The 18,276-nt window shown below is 45.4% G+C and overlaps 1 protein-coding gene across 1 annotated transcript in view; it reads left to right on the forward strand.

The window, feature by feature from the left end:
- The window catches only part of Cdhr3 (cadherin related family member 3), a 63,393-nt gene extending 47,412 nt beyond the window's left edge, over nt 1–15,981 (forward strand). Inside the window, exons 13-19 of the mRNA XM_074064966.1 lie at nt 1,701–1,872; nt 3,341–3,591; nt 6,132–6,313; nt 8,122–8,135; nt 9,994–10,025; nt 11,675–11,723; nt 13,227–15,981. Of these exons, the coding sequence (XP_073921067.1) occupies nt 1,701–1,872; nt 3,341–3,591; nt 6,132–6,313; nt 8,122–8,135; nt 9,994–10,025; nt 11,675–11,723; nt 13,227–13,537 (1,011 nt within the window). The 3' untranslated portion in view covers nt 13,538–15,981. The remainder of the gene's footprint in view (nt 1–1,700; nt 1,873–3,340; nt 3,592–6,131; nt 6,314–8,121; nt 8,136–9,993; nt 10,026–11,674; nt 11,724–13,226) is intronic.
- Nucleotides 15,982–18,276: the final 2,295 nt, after the last annotated feature.

Consider the following 18,276-nt stretch of genomic DNA (forward strand, 5'->3'; position numbering starts at 1 on the left):
TCTCTTGGGAGCACACCTCAATGGCCTAATGACCTCTCACAGGTTCCACCACTACCCAATAATGCCACCCTGGGGACCAAGCCTTTGACACGTAGTCCTTTGGGAGACACTCATCCAAACCATAACAGACGCTGACTCCTGTACTGCTTCTAAGCACTTGACAGCCTTGAGTGAGTAGGTGTGAGGCCAAGAGGCCGCCTCTCCATCGTGCTCCCCAGTGGTGCCAATGCTGCTGCTGGTCCAAGACCACAGCTTGAGTGGCACGTCAGGGTAACTAACACAAGGGCCTAACAAGTCTGTAGAGTCAGTGGGTATCAAGGACAACATGACTGCCACAAAGATCCAACTATTTCTAATTCTTTCCCATTAGTAAAGCAAAAAGGCACAAAGGCAAATGGATTCCTAGGTAGCATCTGGCAGCAGTGTGTGAGAGTCAGTGATTGGCTTAGCGTCAGGAGAACAAATTCACTTCTCAGCTTTGATCCCACTTTTCCAAAGGGGTCTGAGACTGAGCAAGGCCTGTCTCTGGTGTCCCTGTTGCTGTACTTCTTAAGTAGAAAGTCACCTGTTAACCAATGCCTGGATGGCTCAGTTCCTCTGGTGATTTGGTTTGAATTAGTAGGATGATGTTTTCAGTGATGTGTGAGGCTTGGCATTGCTGGCCAAGGAAAGTTGGAGATAATTGCAGTGTTTGTTAGGCTGGAGTTTTTTTGAGACAAATGAATGGATTCCACTTTGGGTGCTAACTAGTGTGAACATTACAATTTCTTCCTGGGCTCAGAAAGAGCTGAAATCCCCACGTTTCAAAAGTAGAATGAGTATGACTCAAAATTCATAAGCTTTTAAAAGGGCAATGAGCTAAATGATCACATCAGTCTCTTTCAGGGCTGACATTCTAGGGTTCTGTGCTGGCAGGCATCCCAGTCTACATGCCTATTCACCCAGCATAAAAGGCAGTGATGAAAGAGAGTAGGCTGACCCTGCTAGTGGCAGATCAGATCCCAGGCTCTGAGTGATGCTAACAACCCCAGTTATGGATGGGATCACACCTTAACCAGGCCCACTTGCTCCAGCCCAGGGCTTCTCAGCCCTAGATGCATATTAATCAGGTGGGGAACATTAAAGAAATTGCCTGGATCCTGTACTTCAGGGACTCCAATTCATTTGATTTCATGTGGGCCCAAAAAAGTGGAGCCAGTGTTGAGAACCATTGCTGTGTATGCCAGAGTTAGAGACTGAACTACCAGTTCTCAAGGGGCAGCGAACAATGAAGTATGGGTACTTATAAGTCCACAACTAGAAAAGAACTCAGTCATCTTTGGGGAGCCCATGTGTTTAGGTACACATGTGTGGAAGGGCATATGAATGTCTGTGTATCCTACATGCACATGACACACACGCATGTACACAGAATAGAAATTTACAGATAGGATCTGAAGAAGGGCAGTACTAAATTCAAATCCCAGTTCACCCACCAGCTGAATGGTCTTAGGTCAGTTATCTGCTCCCCCTCAGCTTCCTTATCCTTACTTCCAAAATGAGAATGATTATGTTATCTCTCTCTGTGACATTAAATGAGCTACTCTGTGACATTAAATGAGCTACTCTGTGACAAGTACGTACCCCAAAGAGTGCCAGGCACCCAGTAAGCCCTCCGTAAGTTTTAACTGTTAAGAATGGCTGTGTCCTCACTGCTCTAGGTTACTGTGAACATCCTCGGAGAAAATGATGAAAAGCCAGTATGTACCCCAAACTCTTATTTTCTGGCCATACCAGTGGATCTGAAAGTTGGCACAAATATTCAGAATTTCAAACTGACCTGTACTGACCTTGATTCCAGCCCCAGATCTTTTCGTTACTCCATTGGCCCAGGTAATGTATTTGGTTTCATCAGCTTTAGACCTGGCTCTGAGGACTTGGAGCAGTCCAGGGAGGACACTGGGCTCTGTGCTCACAGGCTGAGCTAATGAGCTAGGCACGGTGTCGGGGTGGGCTGGGTGTATTTTGAATAAGGAAGGAAGAATGAGGAGTCTAGTGAACGCTGTGTTTCCCTGTGCTCCTCGTGGCTTCCCATCTCACTGAAGTCTCCCAGAAACTCATACATGGCTGTCCAAAAAAAAAAAAGGGTGAATCCCAACCTCACCCAAGTTCCCAGACTGTAATATGAATCATAAATCACATTAGAGTAATTTAAAAAAATGTAGTCCAATTCTTCAACCACCTCTTCTCTTGAAATCTTGTCATGGGAGCAGGGAATCCCTGGTCTCTCTCTGAATAATAATAGATTAAATAGATTAAACGCATTTTGAAATGTGTCCCCAGCAATTCTCCTCTGCTCCATTCATTTTCTATCTTTAAAAATATACCATTGTGGGGACAAAAAGAACAGCCCTCAATGGACATTATACCAAAATAGCTCAACTAATGAAGTGCTGAGGCCAGAGACTTAAATCCAAACAAGCAGAGCAATTCCAGGCTGAAGAGCAAAGATCCATCTTGGCCACCTGCTGAGCCCTGGCAGCGCAGGAACTCAAGCAGCAGGAAGCCTCTGAGCCGCTGTGTCACAAACCCAGGGGCAGACACTGCCAGGGTGCTGCAGTTGCCGGAGATGGAAATAATCCATACTGAGAACCCCAAGGCCTTTATGGAGCACTTTGCTGCTAAGGGAGTAAAAATTGCATCATCTCCTGCTCCATTTACTGGTTTGCAGTTGGTAATGAGTGTGGAGCCACCGGAGGAATGAGCAAGAACCATGCTTATGCTGGCAGCCTTCCTGCCCCAGGCTCCCTGAGCTGTGATCCTCAACAGAGCTCAGAGTTTTGGGGAGTGAGTTCAGAAGAACCTGAGACTGCAATCCTTGCAAAGCCAGGAGGTAGTACTCCAGGGACAGCTGTAGCAAGTGTGACCAGCCAGGTCCCATGAAAGGCAAGGGGTGAACTTGGCTTATGCCTAGGGTGGTGGCCTGCTCCACCCTCTTGCTGACTACTCGTTGGTCCGAGTGTGAGTTACATATGCTGTTACCAAAGCAATGATGGATAAGCTAGCAGGAGATGCTCCAGAATCTAAATCTCTCTGCCTGGTGGCAGTAGGACAGGTATGCTGTTGTCCTTTTTGACTCATCCTCGTTTGCAGCCACACTGGTTGTAAACAAGTATTTCTTTGTACCCATGAAATCTTTTGTGTATCACTGACCCAACCCTGGTACATCAGAAACAGTCCACACCTGCTCTATGGATACTTAAAGAAATGACAAAATGCAGTTTTCTCCTAAACCTTTATTTTGTAAATAAAGGTTTTCTTTTTTCTTGTTACCAACACCCTCATGTTAAATCTCATTTAGGGAACATCAACAATCATTTCATCTTCTCTCCCAATGCTGGCTCCAACATCACACGTCTGCTACTTGCATCCCGCTTTGACTATGCTGGTGGCCTTGATAAGATCTGGGACTACAAACTACTTGTCTACATAACTGATGACAACTTGCTGTCTGGCAGGATGAAATCTAAGGCTTTTGTTGAAACAGGGACAGTGACTCTGAGTATCAAAGTCATTCCCTACCCAACCACGATTGTCACCACTGCTCCTGTGGTAAGGGCTTAGGGACCTGGAATCCCTAGCTACATGTCCTTGGGATGTATCTCAATGGAGCTCTTGATACAGAAGTGTGGGATGGACTGGAAAGAGTTGAAGTATTTGGCTAGATTGGATGGCCACTGAGTGGTAGATGAAGATCTGGGTGGGACGTTAGACTTGTAGAATCATTAACTTCCTACTCTGGTAAAGAAGAGTGTGTGTTTGCACAGAGACCTGTGATAGATCAGGCATTGACTACCTATGGTGCTTGTGATGTGGGAGCCAATTTTCATGGGCATGCGGCCAGTTGCTACCTTTACAGCCCCTTCTTTGCTTGTTCAGAAGAGTCATTACAAGTCAATGTCCATGAAAGCAGGTAGCTAGCTGCTTTCTCTAGCTCTTTTCAAGAGTCACTAAGTGACTCTTTGGGTTGGGTACTCAACCTGTACCTACTCCCCACCTCCACTCCAAAAAAACTTTATCCAATTGAGCAACATTGATGTAATGCTTGTAAATGCCAGCCACATTAGTGAACAAGCCAAACATGATCCCTGCCTCATGGAGTTTATGGTATAGGTCAGAGCTTCTCAAAGTGTGGTACCTGGACCAGCAGCATCAGCATTACTTGGGCACATGTTAGAAATGCTGATTCTCACTGGGCGTGGTGGCACACAATGGTACTCTCAGCACCTTGTAGAAATAGGAGGACTGCAGTTGGAAGCCAACCCCCCAAGCAAAAGTTGGTGAGACTCTTATCTCAAAAACAAGTTGGGTATAGTGGTGTCCATCTACAGTTCCAGCTACTCTGGAAGGTAGAGGCAGAAGGATCTATGTTTGAGGCCAGCTCAGGCCAGACCCAGTCTGAAAAGCAAAGTAAAAAAAATTTTTTTGTTTTTTTAAAGATCTGAAGTAATGGATTAAGTAGTACAGCACTTGCCTTGCAAGTGTAAGACTCTGAGTTCAAATCCGAGTATCCCCACTCCCCAAAGTAAAAAGAAAAGAAAGAACGCAGGGTCTCAAGCACTCTAGATTATTAGAGTCATATCTCACCCAACCACGATCATCATTGTAACCTCCAGAGAGGGATGTTGGAACTTGGAAGCCAGAACCTCTAGCCCTGGCTCCTGACCTCTTGGATCAGAAACTCCAGGGATGGAGTCCAGTAATTTGTGCTTTTAAGATTTCCAGGGAATTTCGATGTGCACTGAAATTTGAGAGCCACTGGCCTAGAATATAACAAGTATACTAATTAATAAAATAATTACAGATTGTGGAATGTGGTAGAAAGAAAATAAGTAACAGAATCAGTGTAGAAAAGGAGAGGAGAGCCTCGGAACCTGGCAACAGATTGCTATAAGTAACTGGCCCCTGTCCGTTTGTTCCCTTTCCTTCTCCTACCAGTAAAAGCTGCATCTGGGTCAGTGGCCCCATCCTGGTAGCATGCCAGAGTAAACTAATCAGAGCCTTAGAAAATTACCTATGAAGGTGGATGACTTCTGCTTCTCAAGAGTCTTGGCAAGAGCTGAATAATGCTCCTCTCTACTGGGCTTGAGTTAGTGTGATCCCAATGAATGGAGACATTCTGCAGTCATGTGTTAGTTACTTTTGCACAGCTGTGACCAAAATACAACTTAAAAGGAGGGAAGTTTCACTTTGGCCCACATTTTCAGAGGGTTCAGTTCATGGTTGGCTGGTCACATGCACGTGGGCAGAACATCAGGAGGTATGTGGCCGAGGAGGTTCTTCCCTCATGGCAGACAGGAAGCAGAAAGTGGGGAAGAGACTGAAGATCAAATGTAATCTTCAAAGGCGTGACCCCAGTGACCCCTACTTGCTGCAGTTAGGCCTCGCTTCCTAATGTTTCCAGGACCTCCCAAAATAGTGCCACTAGCTGGTAACCTGCAGTTCAGTACATGAGCCAATGTGGAAGACATTTCATATTCAAACCATGACAAGCCCTAGGGACTTTCAGAGTGGGAGGAGCTAGTAGGCTCCTTTGAGTAAGGAATTGCCACCTTTCTTGGGCTTGCCGCATGACCCAATTGTGACATCTCCAATCCTGAAATCTCCATACCTTGTTTGTCATCAGTCTCCCACTGTAAGAAGCAGATGCTGAACTTGAGGTTTCACTGTGATCGCAGCCCGCTCATCTGGCAGTGGCAGTGGCAGCTGCATCGAGTAAGCACTGAAAAGCCTATGACATGTTAGGAAAAAACAACTTTCATGCCCCTGCCATCTCAGTGACAGACTGGCTATATTAGTCCCGGACTTATGCTGCATTATGGTAGAAAAACAACCAATGGACTTTTTAGCTCTTGGGAAGTGGAGGACAGACAGAGAATGGAATTAGGCCAGATGAAACTTTTCAGTTCCATAATTTTTCTGGTTTTGACCTAATGTGCCCATTAGGCAGTGAACTATGAGCACACTGCAGAAGTCCAATTTGCAGAGTAGGAACAAAGAGTTAATAATAATAATAAATAATTAATAAATAAGCACTGTCAAGGACACTACTGCCCCTCCCCCACTCACCCTTCTGTTGTCTGTTGTTCAAGCCCAGAATCACCTACCAGATTCTCAGGGAAAATGTCTATTCCTCATCTGCGTGGTATGTGCCTTTTGTCATCACTGTGGGTGCCATTTTGCTTCTGGGCCTCCTGGTATCTCTGACCATCCTGTTGGCCAAAGCCAACCACAGATGCTGCCCCGGCAAGACTGGGAAGGACAAGAAACCTCTGTAAGTTGCTGGTGGTCTGGGCCGTGTCTCCCATTCCTGTCCAGGGCAGGGTGCATGGCGTGAAGGAGGGATGAGATTGTGGGGGATGAATTCCAGCTGCCCTTAGGCCTTGTGTGCTCTCTTTGATACCTGTGGGGCCAGGAAATCGTCCCTTTAACTTCCCCTGGCAGCCTCCCCTAAATGGCCCTGCTGGGACAGGAAAATTGACTCTCAACCTTTTGGTGACCTTGCCCTGGATAAAAGCTTCAGAAAAGACCCATTGTGAGTAGCAGTGAATATGGGGTGCTCTTATTTGTAGCATAATTGATGGGGGGTGAAATTTTAGAAGGATAAAAAAAAAACAGATAAGGGAATAATCTTTTGTCTCCAGTGATTTTGTTGGGCTTTCGTGTGACTAAACCCTTATTGTTCTTTTGCATGTAGCTCTGATCCCCACTCCCAGGGAAACACAGGGTAAACACAAGCTGAGGCTCTCTCCTTCCTGTTCTCACCTGCTTGCACATATGCCTCTTGTTGTGGCAAACTGTGTAGTGTCCTTTCCTGGCTAAAGTGAAGTAGTGGCATGAAGTGAACAGAATACAGAATTGGCACCAGCATCTCCCAGAGTCAGCTTTCTTGATTTTCAGCAGCTCTTACAGCTTCAGCATGATGGCTCTGAGCTGGGGTTTTAGAGCTAGACAAGGCCTGGGTTCAATTCTTAGGACAAGTAAGAACCTCTATAAGCTTCAACTTCCTTATTTGCAAAACTAACCAATTAAATAAGCAAATGCAAAGAAAGCGCTTGGTACCATTCCTGACAAGGAGCAAATGCTACAACATCACAGCCAGCACTTTTAGATTTTGTTGCATTATTCTCCAGAGTTCAGACTCAGTGAGTTTAGGATTCTAGATTCCAAGTTCAGCTCTATGCCCAAGTATCTTGGGGTGTTGAAACCTCTGAGATTGGGGATTTTCCAATGGCAAAAAGGAGTGATAAGACTCATATGCCTTTTAAAGGTTGTTTTGAAGATTAGCTATTAACTATCAAATAAAAAAATGTATGGATGAAAGATTGTTTGAAAGTAGAAAGCATTAGCAGAAATATGTGCATTGCATTTTGCCATATTTATTGGGGAAGTTTGTTGCTATTGGCAACCTTCACTTCAAGGTAAGAAATCCTGGAGCATCTGCGGAAATTAAAAAAGGCATTTTTGTTTGGACTCTGCTTGCAAATTGACTTTTTAAAACCCTGATCCTAAAAGAGTGGCACATAAGCTTGTGCCATAAGGCTGTGTCCTGTAATGGGATTTGGGTAGAAGTTATTGAAGGACTTACAGCAATCCAAAAGACAGTAAAATTCATATGAAATTTATGGCTAACTATTAAATATGCACCTTGAATCTGGTTGTTTCTACTTATATTTTAAATATTGTTTTCAGCATGGTCAACTTAGAAAAACTAGCCAGAAATTCAGTCTCAGATCTGGTTTTTCTGTAAGTCACCCCATGTGGCAGTCAATATTTGGCAAATAGCAAGGAATAAGATTAGAGTCGCAGAATTATAGAATCCAAGGTTATCATGGGAGGGGTCTTAGTGTCCAAGTCTAGCTCTTCATGTTTTAGAAAGCCAAATTGAGCTGCCATCCCTCAATCCTCCCTGCTGTGAGCCAAGCCCCGTACTCTGCTGGCTACTGGGGAGAAAAATGGAATAGGAAGAATCATCTGGCAGTCCAACTGGGCTGGTCATGCCCTCACCAGGTGTACTTGTCAGAGACACCATGTTCCCTTTAGTTCTATAAGGCAATAGGTTAAAATTCATCAAACTCCCAGGACCTCCAAAGCCGGTAGTGATAGGGGCACTTTGTTTAGAGCAGGGTTTGTAGCCAAGCCTTCCTTTTTGGTCCCCATCTTTGATTCAACCACAGAATCCCAAGAAACATAGTTGCTCAAAGGATCCCATGTTATCATGTGTGCACCTGTACAGAATACTTTCAGGTTAATTTATACTCATTCCTTTTTCTCCCCACAGGGCAAAGGAGGAAGGTACGTACAGGGCCTATTCTCTTTGTTGATTTTTTGCTTGTTGGTTGTACTCCATAAACAGGCCTCCAACTCAGAACCAGCCAGAGCACAATCATGTCTTCATGGGTTCTTAGCTGTATCACTGTGGGTAGAAGAAAGCAGAGGCCGATGTTGCTGAAGCAAGGAAGGGACAAGTGCATGGTGCTTTTAGCCCACTCTGATCACTCATGTTGGTCCTACCTGCTTCCTATCCAGGGTCAGCTCCAGTCAGCTCAGCTTAACCACCTAGATCCCACTGAGTAGGACTGGCATAAAGAGTTGTCTGTGGGGAGTAGGCATAGCAGTTCATGACTGTAATACCAACTACTCTGGAGGCAAAGGTAGGAGGATCATGGTCCAAAGCTAGGCCTGGGCAAAAACAAGAGACCCTATCTGAAAATAACTAGAGCAAAAAGGCTGGGGGCATGAATCAAGTGGTAGAGCATCTGCCTATGAAGCAGAAGATCCTGAGTTCAATCCCCAGTATCATGAAACAAAACAAAAACCAAACAAATATAAGCTCTCTGTGTGTTATGCACAGACAGTATCTACTTGTTGCTGCATACAGAGAGGTAGAACCCCTTCTGACAGCACACACCTCTTCTGAAAGAACAAGTGGTTCTTTAATTTCAGGTTGTAATGGATTTGGTCATTTTCACAAGTTATTACAAAGGGGGACCAAGGACAGTCAGATGAGCCAGAAATTAAAATTGAGCAAGGTCTATCTGAGAGCTCCAAGCCCAAATAAGGGTCTCATCCTGTCCCTGAGTTGTTGCCCCTGAGTTGTTGCTCCAAGGTGACTCCAGGTTATGGGGAGAGATAGGACAAAGGATTGAGAAGTGTTGTTTAACAATGTTTGCATTGCTCATTCCATCTGCAGATGTGTGGGTCCAATAGGAACAAGACTAGGGCTATACAGGGTTCAAATTCTGATTGTAATCCTTATTGATCATATGGAGTGAAGATGATCTTAAAGAAATCTTCTCAAACTCTCTCCATTCAGTTATTTATTTATTTATTCATTTATTTGGCAGCACTGGAGTTTGAACTCAGCACCTCATGCTGGCTAGGCAGAAGCTCTTACTGCTTGAACCATTCCACCTGCCTTTTTGTAATGAGTTTATTCCAGACAGAGCCTCTGTGAACTATTTGACTGGGCTTGGCTTCAAACCAGCGTCCTCCTGATCTCTGCCTCTGCTCATAACTAGGATAACAGTGGTGAGCCACTGACGCCTGACTCCAGTTACTTTTTTAAACGGAATTTAGGGAACTGATGCAAAAAAAAAAAAAAAAATCCCTCTGCTACGAACAAAGTTATCAATTCAATCTTTTTTTTTATCTTGCAAGCCACCCAAAAGCTAATTTCCTAATTTCCTAGGTCTTGTAATAAAGCTAAACTGGAAAAAGTTTTTTCTAATTTAAATTTTGTATGTATTGCATATATGTATGTATAGGTACTTTTTTCTGAGAAAATAGAAATCTGTCAACTAACATGTCTACAGATGGAAAAATTCTTTGCCTTGTCTGTAAGACGGAGTTCATAGCCTGATTTGGGGAAATCCCATTGTGAGGGTGGAATTTTAAGGTCAATTTAGTGCCCAAGAAGCTGCTTGTTCACTGCTGCCTGTTTTCTCCCTGCAGACATGAAGGATATGAAGCGAGAGGCTGCGGTGGTGAGTGTTCAGCCGTGGGCATCAGTCCTGGGTGTTGGGTGGTGGCTTCATAGAGATATTTATTATTCAGGAAGATATGTGTGTTTGGCCACTGGCACAGCTTGCCGTGTGATGAGCTCCTGATGGAATTCCTTCCCTCCACTGAACATGTCTGCAGATGTGTTTGCAGAAGCACTGGGTTTCATAAATATTGAACAGTGGTGTTTATTATCTACACCAGCTCTCCAGCAGAGTGCATTGGGGGAGTGGAGCTTAAAGACCAGAACGGGCGCTTTAGCTTTCAATGGGATTTAATTTTTTGCTTTTCCAAAACCTTGCAGAAAAGTGATAGAGAAAGAGCACTGGTTGGGTCTGGCCTTGGCACTATTGCTTATCCATATGACCTTGGAGATTCCTGGCCTCTCTGAGCCTTTCTCATTTGTGAAATAGAAGTGAGTACCCCTGCCCCGAGATAGTGGGTGGGGAGATATTTTGAAAATTTTTAAATGCCACACCAATGCAAAGCTCACAGGACAGTTGGAGAGTTCCCTTGCCACCTCCTCTTCATTTTCTTTCTCTTACTGAGCCTGATGACTTGAAGGTGATTCCCCAGCTCTTCCCACTCCCCCATAATGAAACTCTGTGGTAATCCAACACACACTTGGTGAATATGCACAAAGAGGAGGTCAAAGCCATGCACTGGAATTTTTGGTTTAAGCCCACCATCTTAGTGCTTATACCTTCCAGCCAGTCTACAAACATTGCAGGGGCAATGCTTGATCTCTGAGGCCTCATTGTCCAGGGAAGTATCTTTGGGGTGCCCCTCAGAGATGGCTTTAGAACTGTGCAATATTAATCAACTAACTAAATAAATCCTTGTGACCGTAAAAAGTGGAGCTGCCTAGGTGATTCGATGGATGAAACCCATGTGCCCATTACCTCTGGCTTCAGAGTTGGGAGCTATGGGGAAGTGCACAGGTGATCACGCACAGGAAGGAAACTCATTAAACTCTGCATGCTGTTCTCATTAGTGTGCTGAAGACCCTGACCTTTTGAGGGCATTATGTGAGAGAAGGGGGTTGGTGTCCACGGGGTCAGGGACAGATACATTAGGTAAAGGACAGGTACTGGAGGGTGGCACAGAGTACATGGACCACAGAACTTAGATGTGACATTGCATGGCTTAGGCAGCTGGAGAAGGTAGGAGTGACGGAGCTGGCGTGGGAGCTCCTGAGGGCTCACCTATGTCTGCTGTGCAAGTCTGCCTGGCAATGGCCCCACCAAGGCAATGTAGGTCTTAACTGGTGTCACGTGTCATTTCAACTTTTCCTTCTACACAGTTTAGACGTCACTTGCTCAGGGTGCTTTCTTAAACCCCTAGTCTGGGTTCGTTGTCTCACTCTTACCTATACCCCACAGAGTCCAATATCTCTCCTGTCGTAGCCTGTGACTACATTGTAGCTTGTTTTTCAGTGGCAAGCATTGTGTGGCAGTGACCACACCTGCCTTGTTCACCAAAGTGTCCCCAGCACCTAGCACAGGGCCTGTTGAATAAATCAATGTCAAGAATCTGACATTGATTTGGGAAAGGACTCAGACTTGTGAGGATGAATGGCCTTGCCTGGGGAGGACTATAGGGCTGTGCTTGAAGTTGTCTCTCTCCCCCTTAGGAAACGATCCAGATGAACACTGTCTTTGATGGAGAAGTTGTAGACCCAGGTAACTAAGTGGCAATGCCACCCATAAGAATGCTTTTCTTTTTCCAGTGAGGACCTGTCCAATTTCTTGCTCTTAACTCGGTTTGTTGATCCATTTGGCCGTGTTGCCTATAACACAGGGCTGACCCTTCTGGGCTAAAATACAATGTGAGATCAGCTCTGAGCACAGCTAGCTTGCAGATGTGCAGGCATGGATCCTGAGTGAGCCCTCACCAGGCTCCACCTGCAACTCCCACTCATGGACTGCACCTCTTTCTTCTTCCCTATTTACAAACCAATTTAGGGATTTGGTGAATTCAAGAACACACACTTTTTCCTACTCATTAGTACTCCCTCACCTATCCTACCTGAATGCTTCTAGGGATGTCCTATTAGTAGTGGAAGAAATGGCAAGTTTGGCTTTTTTTTTTTAACTAGATCAGGGCCAAGAATTTCTTCTTGGTTGGTGCAATGAACATAGATAAAGCTGGCCTCCAGAGCTCTTATCACCCCCATGGAATCAGTTCCAAATTTAGCTCCTTCACACACATCCCTTCACTTACAAAGGCTCAATTATAGACGTGAATAAAGGGAAGGAAACCAAATTCAGGAGGCAAGTGTGTTGGCTCACTGCCACCCTCATATGCAAACTGCTCTGGTCCTTGGAAGGAGGATGGCTCCTCTCCAGTGCAAAGCTGCTGCTGTTGGAATTAAATTTCTCTCTATTATTAGGTACTTGTTACCATAATGTGCCCACATTAGCATAAGTGCTGGTGGGATCCTGAGCCGAGAGGCCACTCATGCTGTATGGAAATGACAGGAGCAGGGGTTTGCTTCAAACCCAAGCTCCCAAAGCAAAAGCCAGGGAGGACGTTTGCAGTTTTTGTGTGTTTGAGAGAAGAAAAAAAGGAAGAAATGAGCCAACTGGCCTAATGTGAACAAACACATCAATTAGTGTCTGCTGGCTCCGACACAATAAAAATGGCTCCCTTACGTCTTCTCCAGTGGGGCCAGGCCTCTGTGTCTGTGTCTACAAATCTCTGTCAACCAAACATAAATAAAAATCAAAGGCTTCTCCTCCTTACTTGGTGAATTCCTCTTTATAGCAGGGATTCAGGGGTCTTTTAAAACAAACAAAATAAATCAGAACCTAATGGGTAACCTCATTAAAAATCGAACCTAATTTAGTCCATGCCCACAGGAGTTTCAGAATTATATTGCCTCTCATCTTGCACATGAGATGCCCTTGCGGCTGCTCCTCCCCCACAAACCTTCCTGTCCAGAGAGAAGAGCTAGGTGGTCCACCCCATCCCACCCCCAGGACTGGAGCCTCAGCCTGTGGAAAGTCAGGCTGGAGGAAGATTTTTGTGCTGCTCACAAGCCTGCTGTCTGTGGCAGTGATTCATACCTTCCAGCATTGCTTCATCCCTCCTTGGCAGTGAGAACAGAGCAGGGCAGAGGTACGGCTAAGCAGAATTACGTGAATCCTTGCTTTATATGATTGCTGTATTTTTTTTCCCTCTAGTGACCGGAGAAATATATGAATTCAACTCCAAGACGGGAGCCAGAAAGTGGAAAGATCCACTAACCCAAATGCCAAAATTGACTGAGCCCAGTCCCCAGGGACCTGCAGCTGGCCCACAAAGAATTGTTGCTGGTGAAGGGCCTGGGCCACTAAGGAGAACCCACAAGGAAGGAAATGGATCAAGTGGTCCAGTGCTGGCAGAAGATGGAGGCCGGGTTTCCAGAAGTGAGGGTGGCAAGCTGGGCACCTCAAAGAACAGAAACCCAGCCCTCACAAGCAGGATGTCCTCCAAACCACACGCAGGAAAATAAATGGTATATAGTTGCCAGGCCCACTCTGAAGGGCAGGAGAGGGGCCTGTCAGCCAGGGCCACCTTACCTTAAATTCCATGGGGGCAGGAGTGGGCATGGCACAGGAGAAGTGTGGGCTGAAGGGATTCAGGCCTCCAGGATACCAAATGGGATGTTTGACAAAAGCTTAAAAAATAAAAGGGTGTGATCACATGGTTGCCTTTTCCTGAGATGGCACAGGAAAATTTTTTCTCAGAGTTCAGAACTAACTAAACTGCCTGTGGTTCTGACCAGCCAGGAGCTGGTTAAAATGACCCTCGAAGTGAAATCACTTTCACAAAGTTGAAACAACAGCAACCTTCCAAGCACCTGCCCTGCTTCCAGCCACTGGAGGCCCTAGAGGACTCTGAGTGGAGACACATGGGAAGATCTACCCAGCCGTACGCCTCAGACTTTCCCTGTGGGCCTGAGCTCTGAACTGAGAGTAGATGGTACCATGGTGGGATACAAAATGAAACGTTCCAACATAGTCCTTGCAGAATACACAAGCCTCAGTTTACCTTGGTATCCTGTTTCCCAGCTGGTAGGGCCCTATCCCCCAACAACCACAAGAAAGATCATGGCAAGGATCCATCAGAGTAGCATCCCTTTCTGGCTGGGGAGGCTGATGAGAACCCACCAGGCCCACAGCAGCCTGGCGAAGGCAGGCAGAATCCACCCTGCAAACCAAGACTCTGGGCAGCGCAGCTGGGAGGGAGTTTACTGAGTGCCTGAGCCAGTGTGACGTCTCAAAATGAGACATTTGTAAAATGCCCTGGCCTAGACCAGACATGATTTATTAACAAGGGTGGGTATCCAGGGAACTCCCATGAGTGGATTTAAATTTTGCAAAAGAAGGCTGAACTGTTCCCTCATGGAGATTAGAGTGAGTAAAGTGGCTGATTACCCATTTAAGACTTTGCAAGTCCGTGGGGTCCTGACTGAAATGAATAACTTCCTCAGAAGTGTTAGCTTCTGTGCAAGTAAAATGAGGCTCTGTGAAAGCTGAGGGACCTTCAGAACTGCTTCCAAGTCCATGGCAGATGATTAGGGGAGTGCCTACCTGCGGTCTGTCCTTCTTCATTGATGACTTGGCAAGAGGAGAAAGTGCTGACCGACCAGGAGAGATTTCAGTTAGGCTCAAGAGTGACTTCCCCAAGGCCTGGCTCTGTGTGAAGAGCTCAGAGTCCTCCTGGTGCTAGCTGGAATAGCTAATTGTCCTCCAGGCCCCATGGTGGGCCCAGAGGTACCTGTGGAGGGGAGGGAGTCTTAGAGGAGAAAACACAGGCCCTCCCCACTTTCTTTTGTATATTGGCAATGTGATGACAGAAGTCCAGAAGTCTGGAAGGCTGAGTTTATGTGATTTCTAACATTTACCAGGTTAGAAAAAATAAAAAGTTATCTGAAGGAAATGAAGCCAGCAACCAGGGTAGACCTTGTGTTTTCTTCATTGCTCTCAAAAGGCCTTGGCCACATATGAGTGGGTCATAGTCAGTGTTTACTTTCCCCAGTCTGATTCATGAGAAAGTCAGGGCACACAGGTTCAGAGGTTAGATTGTGTATGGTTTGTCATTGTTGAGAGACTCAAAGCTATGTTGTCAGGTCTGAGGTTCGAGCTTTTCTGTGCTCCTTAGGAAGCAGAATCCACATCTCAGTGGGCCTGGGTTGGGAGCACAAGTGGTTCCCAAACAGAAACTATGAGATGACACTTCTCTTTTTCAGAGCTTTCTTTTACTCTGTAGCTCTATTGTTTGCCTTTTATTTAGTGTATCTTGTGACAGCTGAGCAAATTAAGTGACAAAATGAGTGAACATTGAAAATGATTGCTATTGCAATGTGGCATTTCTCATTTCAAGATTAGAGTGTGTGGCAATGTCACAGAAACTTAAACTGCTTTCATTGAAAAGAACTGGTTCCTTACTTAGGCCCATGAATTGACTGAAAGCAGGAGAAAAGACTGGCATCCTTGCCTCCTTTTTTGTATCTGTCTTTGTTCTAAGTTATTTAAGTTGAAGTCCACCTTGGAATCCAGGAAGGACAGGACTGATCGATAGCACGTTTACATGGAGGAATGAGGAAGCTACCCCTCCACCCCCAAAAAGGAACAGTACAGCCTCCTCAAGTCAGACCACTGCCAGGCAACAATGACTTCCTTATTTTTATTTTTATTTATTTATTTTTTGCTCCCTTCAAGTGATGACAACAATTGACAACTTCTCCAGAACCCCTCCCAAAACAAAGCCTGAAATGATGATCAACCAGGCCATACCTGACCAGGATTGTGTAATGATTACGTGCACCTTTCACCCCCATCCAATTTCTTGTCTACTTAAACGTAAAGCTCACGTCTGAACCCCGAAGATGGCTGAAAATAAACTGAAGTGCTTACTGTGCCTCTTCCTGTGGCTGTGATGGGTAATAAATCTCCTTTCTCTGCTCTTTGCAATCACTTGTCTTTGTTTGGTGCATTGGAACCTGACATGGGGAGACCCTGGAGTTTGGTCCTGGCACCAAAACTCCAGTTTCTGCCGTACCTCAGTAAACACTTAAGAAGCAACTACTGTGTGCTAGATGTTTTGTTGTTGTTTTGTTTTTTTCAAGGTAGGGTCTTGTTTTATAATCCAGACTGTCCTGGAACTTCGGACCCTCCTTCCTCAGTCTCCCAAGTGCTGGGATTACAGGCCCCAACAACCCTACATCCCTGACCATTAGCGCTTCCATTCCATCTCCAATGGCTGAGTGCAGTCCACTGGTGAGCAGTCTCAGTTCTATTTCTTTCTTGGTTCCTTGAGTAAAGTAAATTAACCCAAGCATGGATTCTTCTTTGCAGAGGAACAGGCAACTCACAAGTCTATATATGTAAAAAACTTAATGGACAACCTTTATCAGAAAGTAGTTGAGATGCCCAAGTGGGAGTCCAGCTTTGGGTGACCAAGCCACCATGCTGCCAGTACATCTTCAATTGGCAGTCCTGAGCCAGGTATGACTTCTGTGTAGAAGGTGGATGAATCCTTAGGTCAGTGCGATATCTCATCTGGATCCCAGTGAAAGGGTCAAATGTGGGAGGTGAGGGAGACATCTATCTCCAGACCCTGTTATGTGTCACCTTTACCAGGGACAAGACATACTTCCAGACTCAGAGGATAACTACCTCATTAAAACACAACTAAGAGCTGGGTGGGTGGTGTGTGCCTATTGTCCCAGCTACCAAGGAGGCTGAAAGGAGAGGATTCCTTGAGTCCAGGAGTTCAAAGTCAGGCTGGGTAACATAGTCAGACCTTGTCTCAGGAGACAAAAAAAAAAAAAAAAGGTGTTGTAGTGGTGCATGTCTGCAATCCCAGCATGTGAGGGAGGCTGAGGCAAAAGGATCTTGAGATCTTGAGTTCAAGGCCGGCCTGGGCTACATAGTGAGGCCCTGTCTCCAAAAACAAAACCAAACAAAGGCAACCAGCTATCACACAGGCACTTTTGAGAACTAAATGAGTGCTAGAGGAAGTAGATACAGGCCAGAGCAGCCTCTGAAAATATAATGAAGACTTGAAACCTGAAATGGTCTTATAGGTAGAGATAAACCAAAATGAGAGAGAAGTTTTGAGCACAGGCCAAAGCATTCAGCATTTGGTCTTCAATCTGTTTTCAGCCCATAATGCTTATCTTGTGTAACCTGGAGTGTCCTCTAGGCCATGCAGCAAGCACTCAACAAACATTTGTAGGACTGGATTGAATCAAGTAGACTTGTGGTTGGTTTTTTACACGGGTGTAGGAGAGCCACAACTTTTCTAACTAGATCTAGATAGATATCATAATCAACCACTAACAGCTAAGAGTGCCAACTACAGAACTGCACTATTCTAGACTCTGGAAATACAGAAGTAAGTAGAAGAGTGTTCTTTATATTCTAGTGGGGAGCAGAGACTAAATACCCAAATGGATGATGTACAGAAATAGAACTGAAATCCGCAACCTGCAGTACCTGCCCAGGAAACCACTTTGTTCACCTACAATAACCAGCCCAGGTCAGACTTGCAGAGCCAAGTGGCAACTCTAACAGCGTGGGATACCACACAATAACTCTGGAGCAACAGGCCCCAGATGCCAGGCCTTGATTCATGACTGATAGCTTCCCTATTTTTTCCCAACTTAACCAACCAGAGAAAACCAAAGATGCACCCATCCCACAAGGTGCTTCCAGGGTGCCTTCAGGGGCAGCCCAGGGCGTCCCTGAAGTTACCTTCTCTTTTTCCTGCTATAAAGTTTTCTGTCTCCTCTCCCTGCCCATGAGTCACTTTTGATTTTTCTCTTGGAATTGGTCTTTGTTTATTTCTACCGGGATGATAGAGAAACATTGGTGTGTTATAAATAAGTCATATAAAAATAACACATCCACCTGGGTAGAAAAACCAATCACAAGCCCACTTGAGTCAATCCAGTTATATATATGATGGTTAATGGTGGTAAATAACTGTGAGAAAAACAGGCAGGGGTTAGAGAGGGTGGGACAACCCCTTCAAACAGGTGGTCAGGGAAGGCTACCCCTGGGGAGTGAGAATCTAGCAGTGGAAGTGTGGGAAGAGCCTTCCAGGCAGAAAGCACAAGGGCAAGGTTAAGTGGAGGAACAGCAGTGAGTATGAGGACGAGAGGAGGTGACGTCAGCCAGGGTGTGTGGGAGGCGGGACATGTGTAATCCATGCAGTACTGAGGATGTGTGGTTTGCACACAAT

This window comes from Castor canadensis, chromosome 2 (assembly GCF_047511655.1).
Source record: "Castor canadensis chromosome 2, mCasCan1.hap1v2, whole genome shotgun sequence".
Taxonomy (NCBI): Eukaryota; Metazoa; Chordata; class Mammalia; order Rodentia; family Castoridae; genus Castor; species Castor canadensis.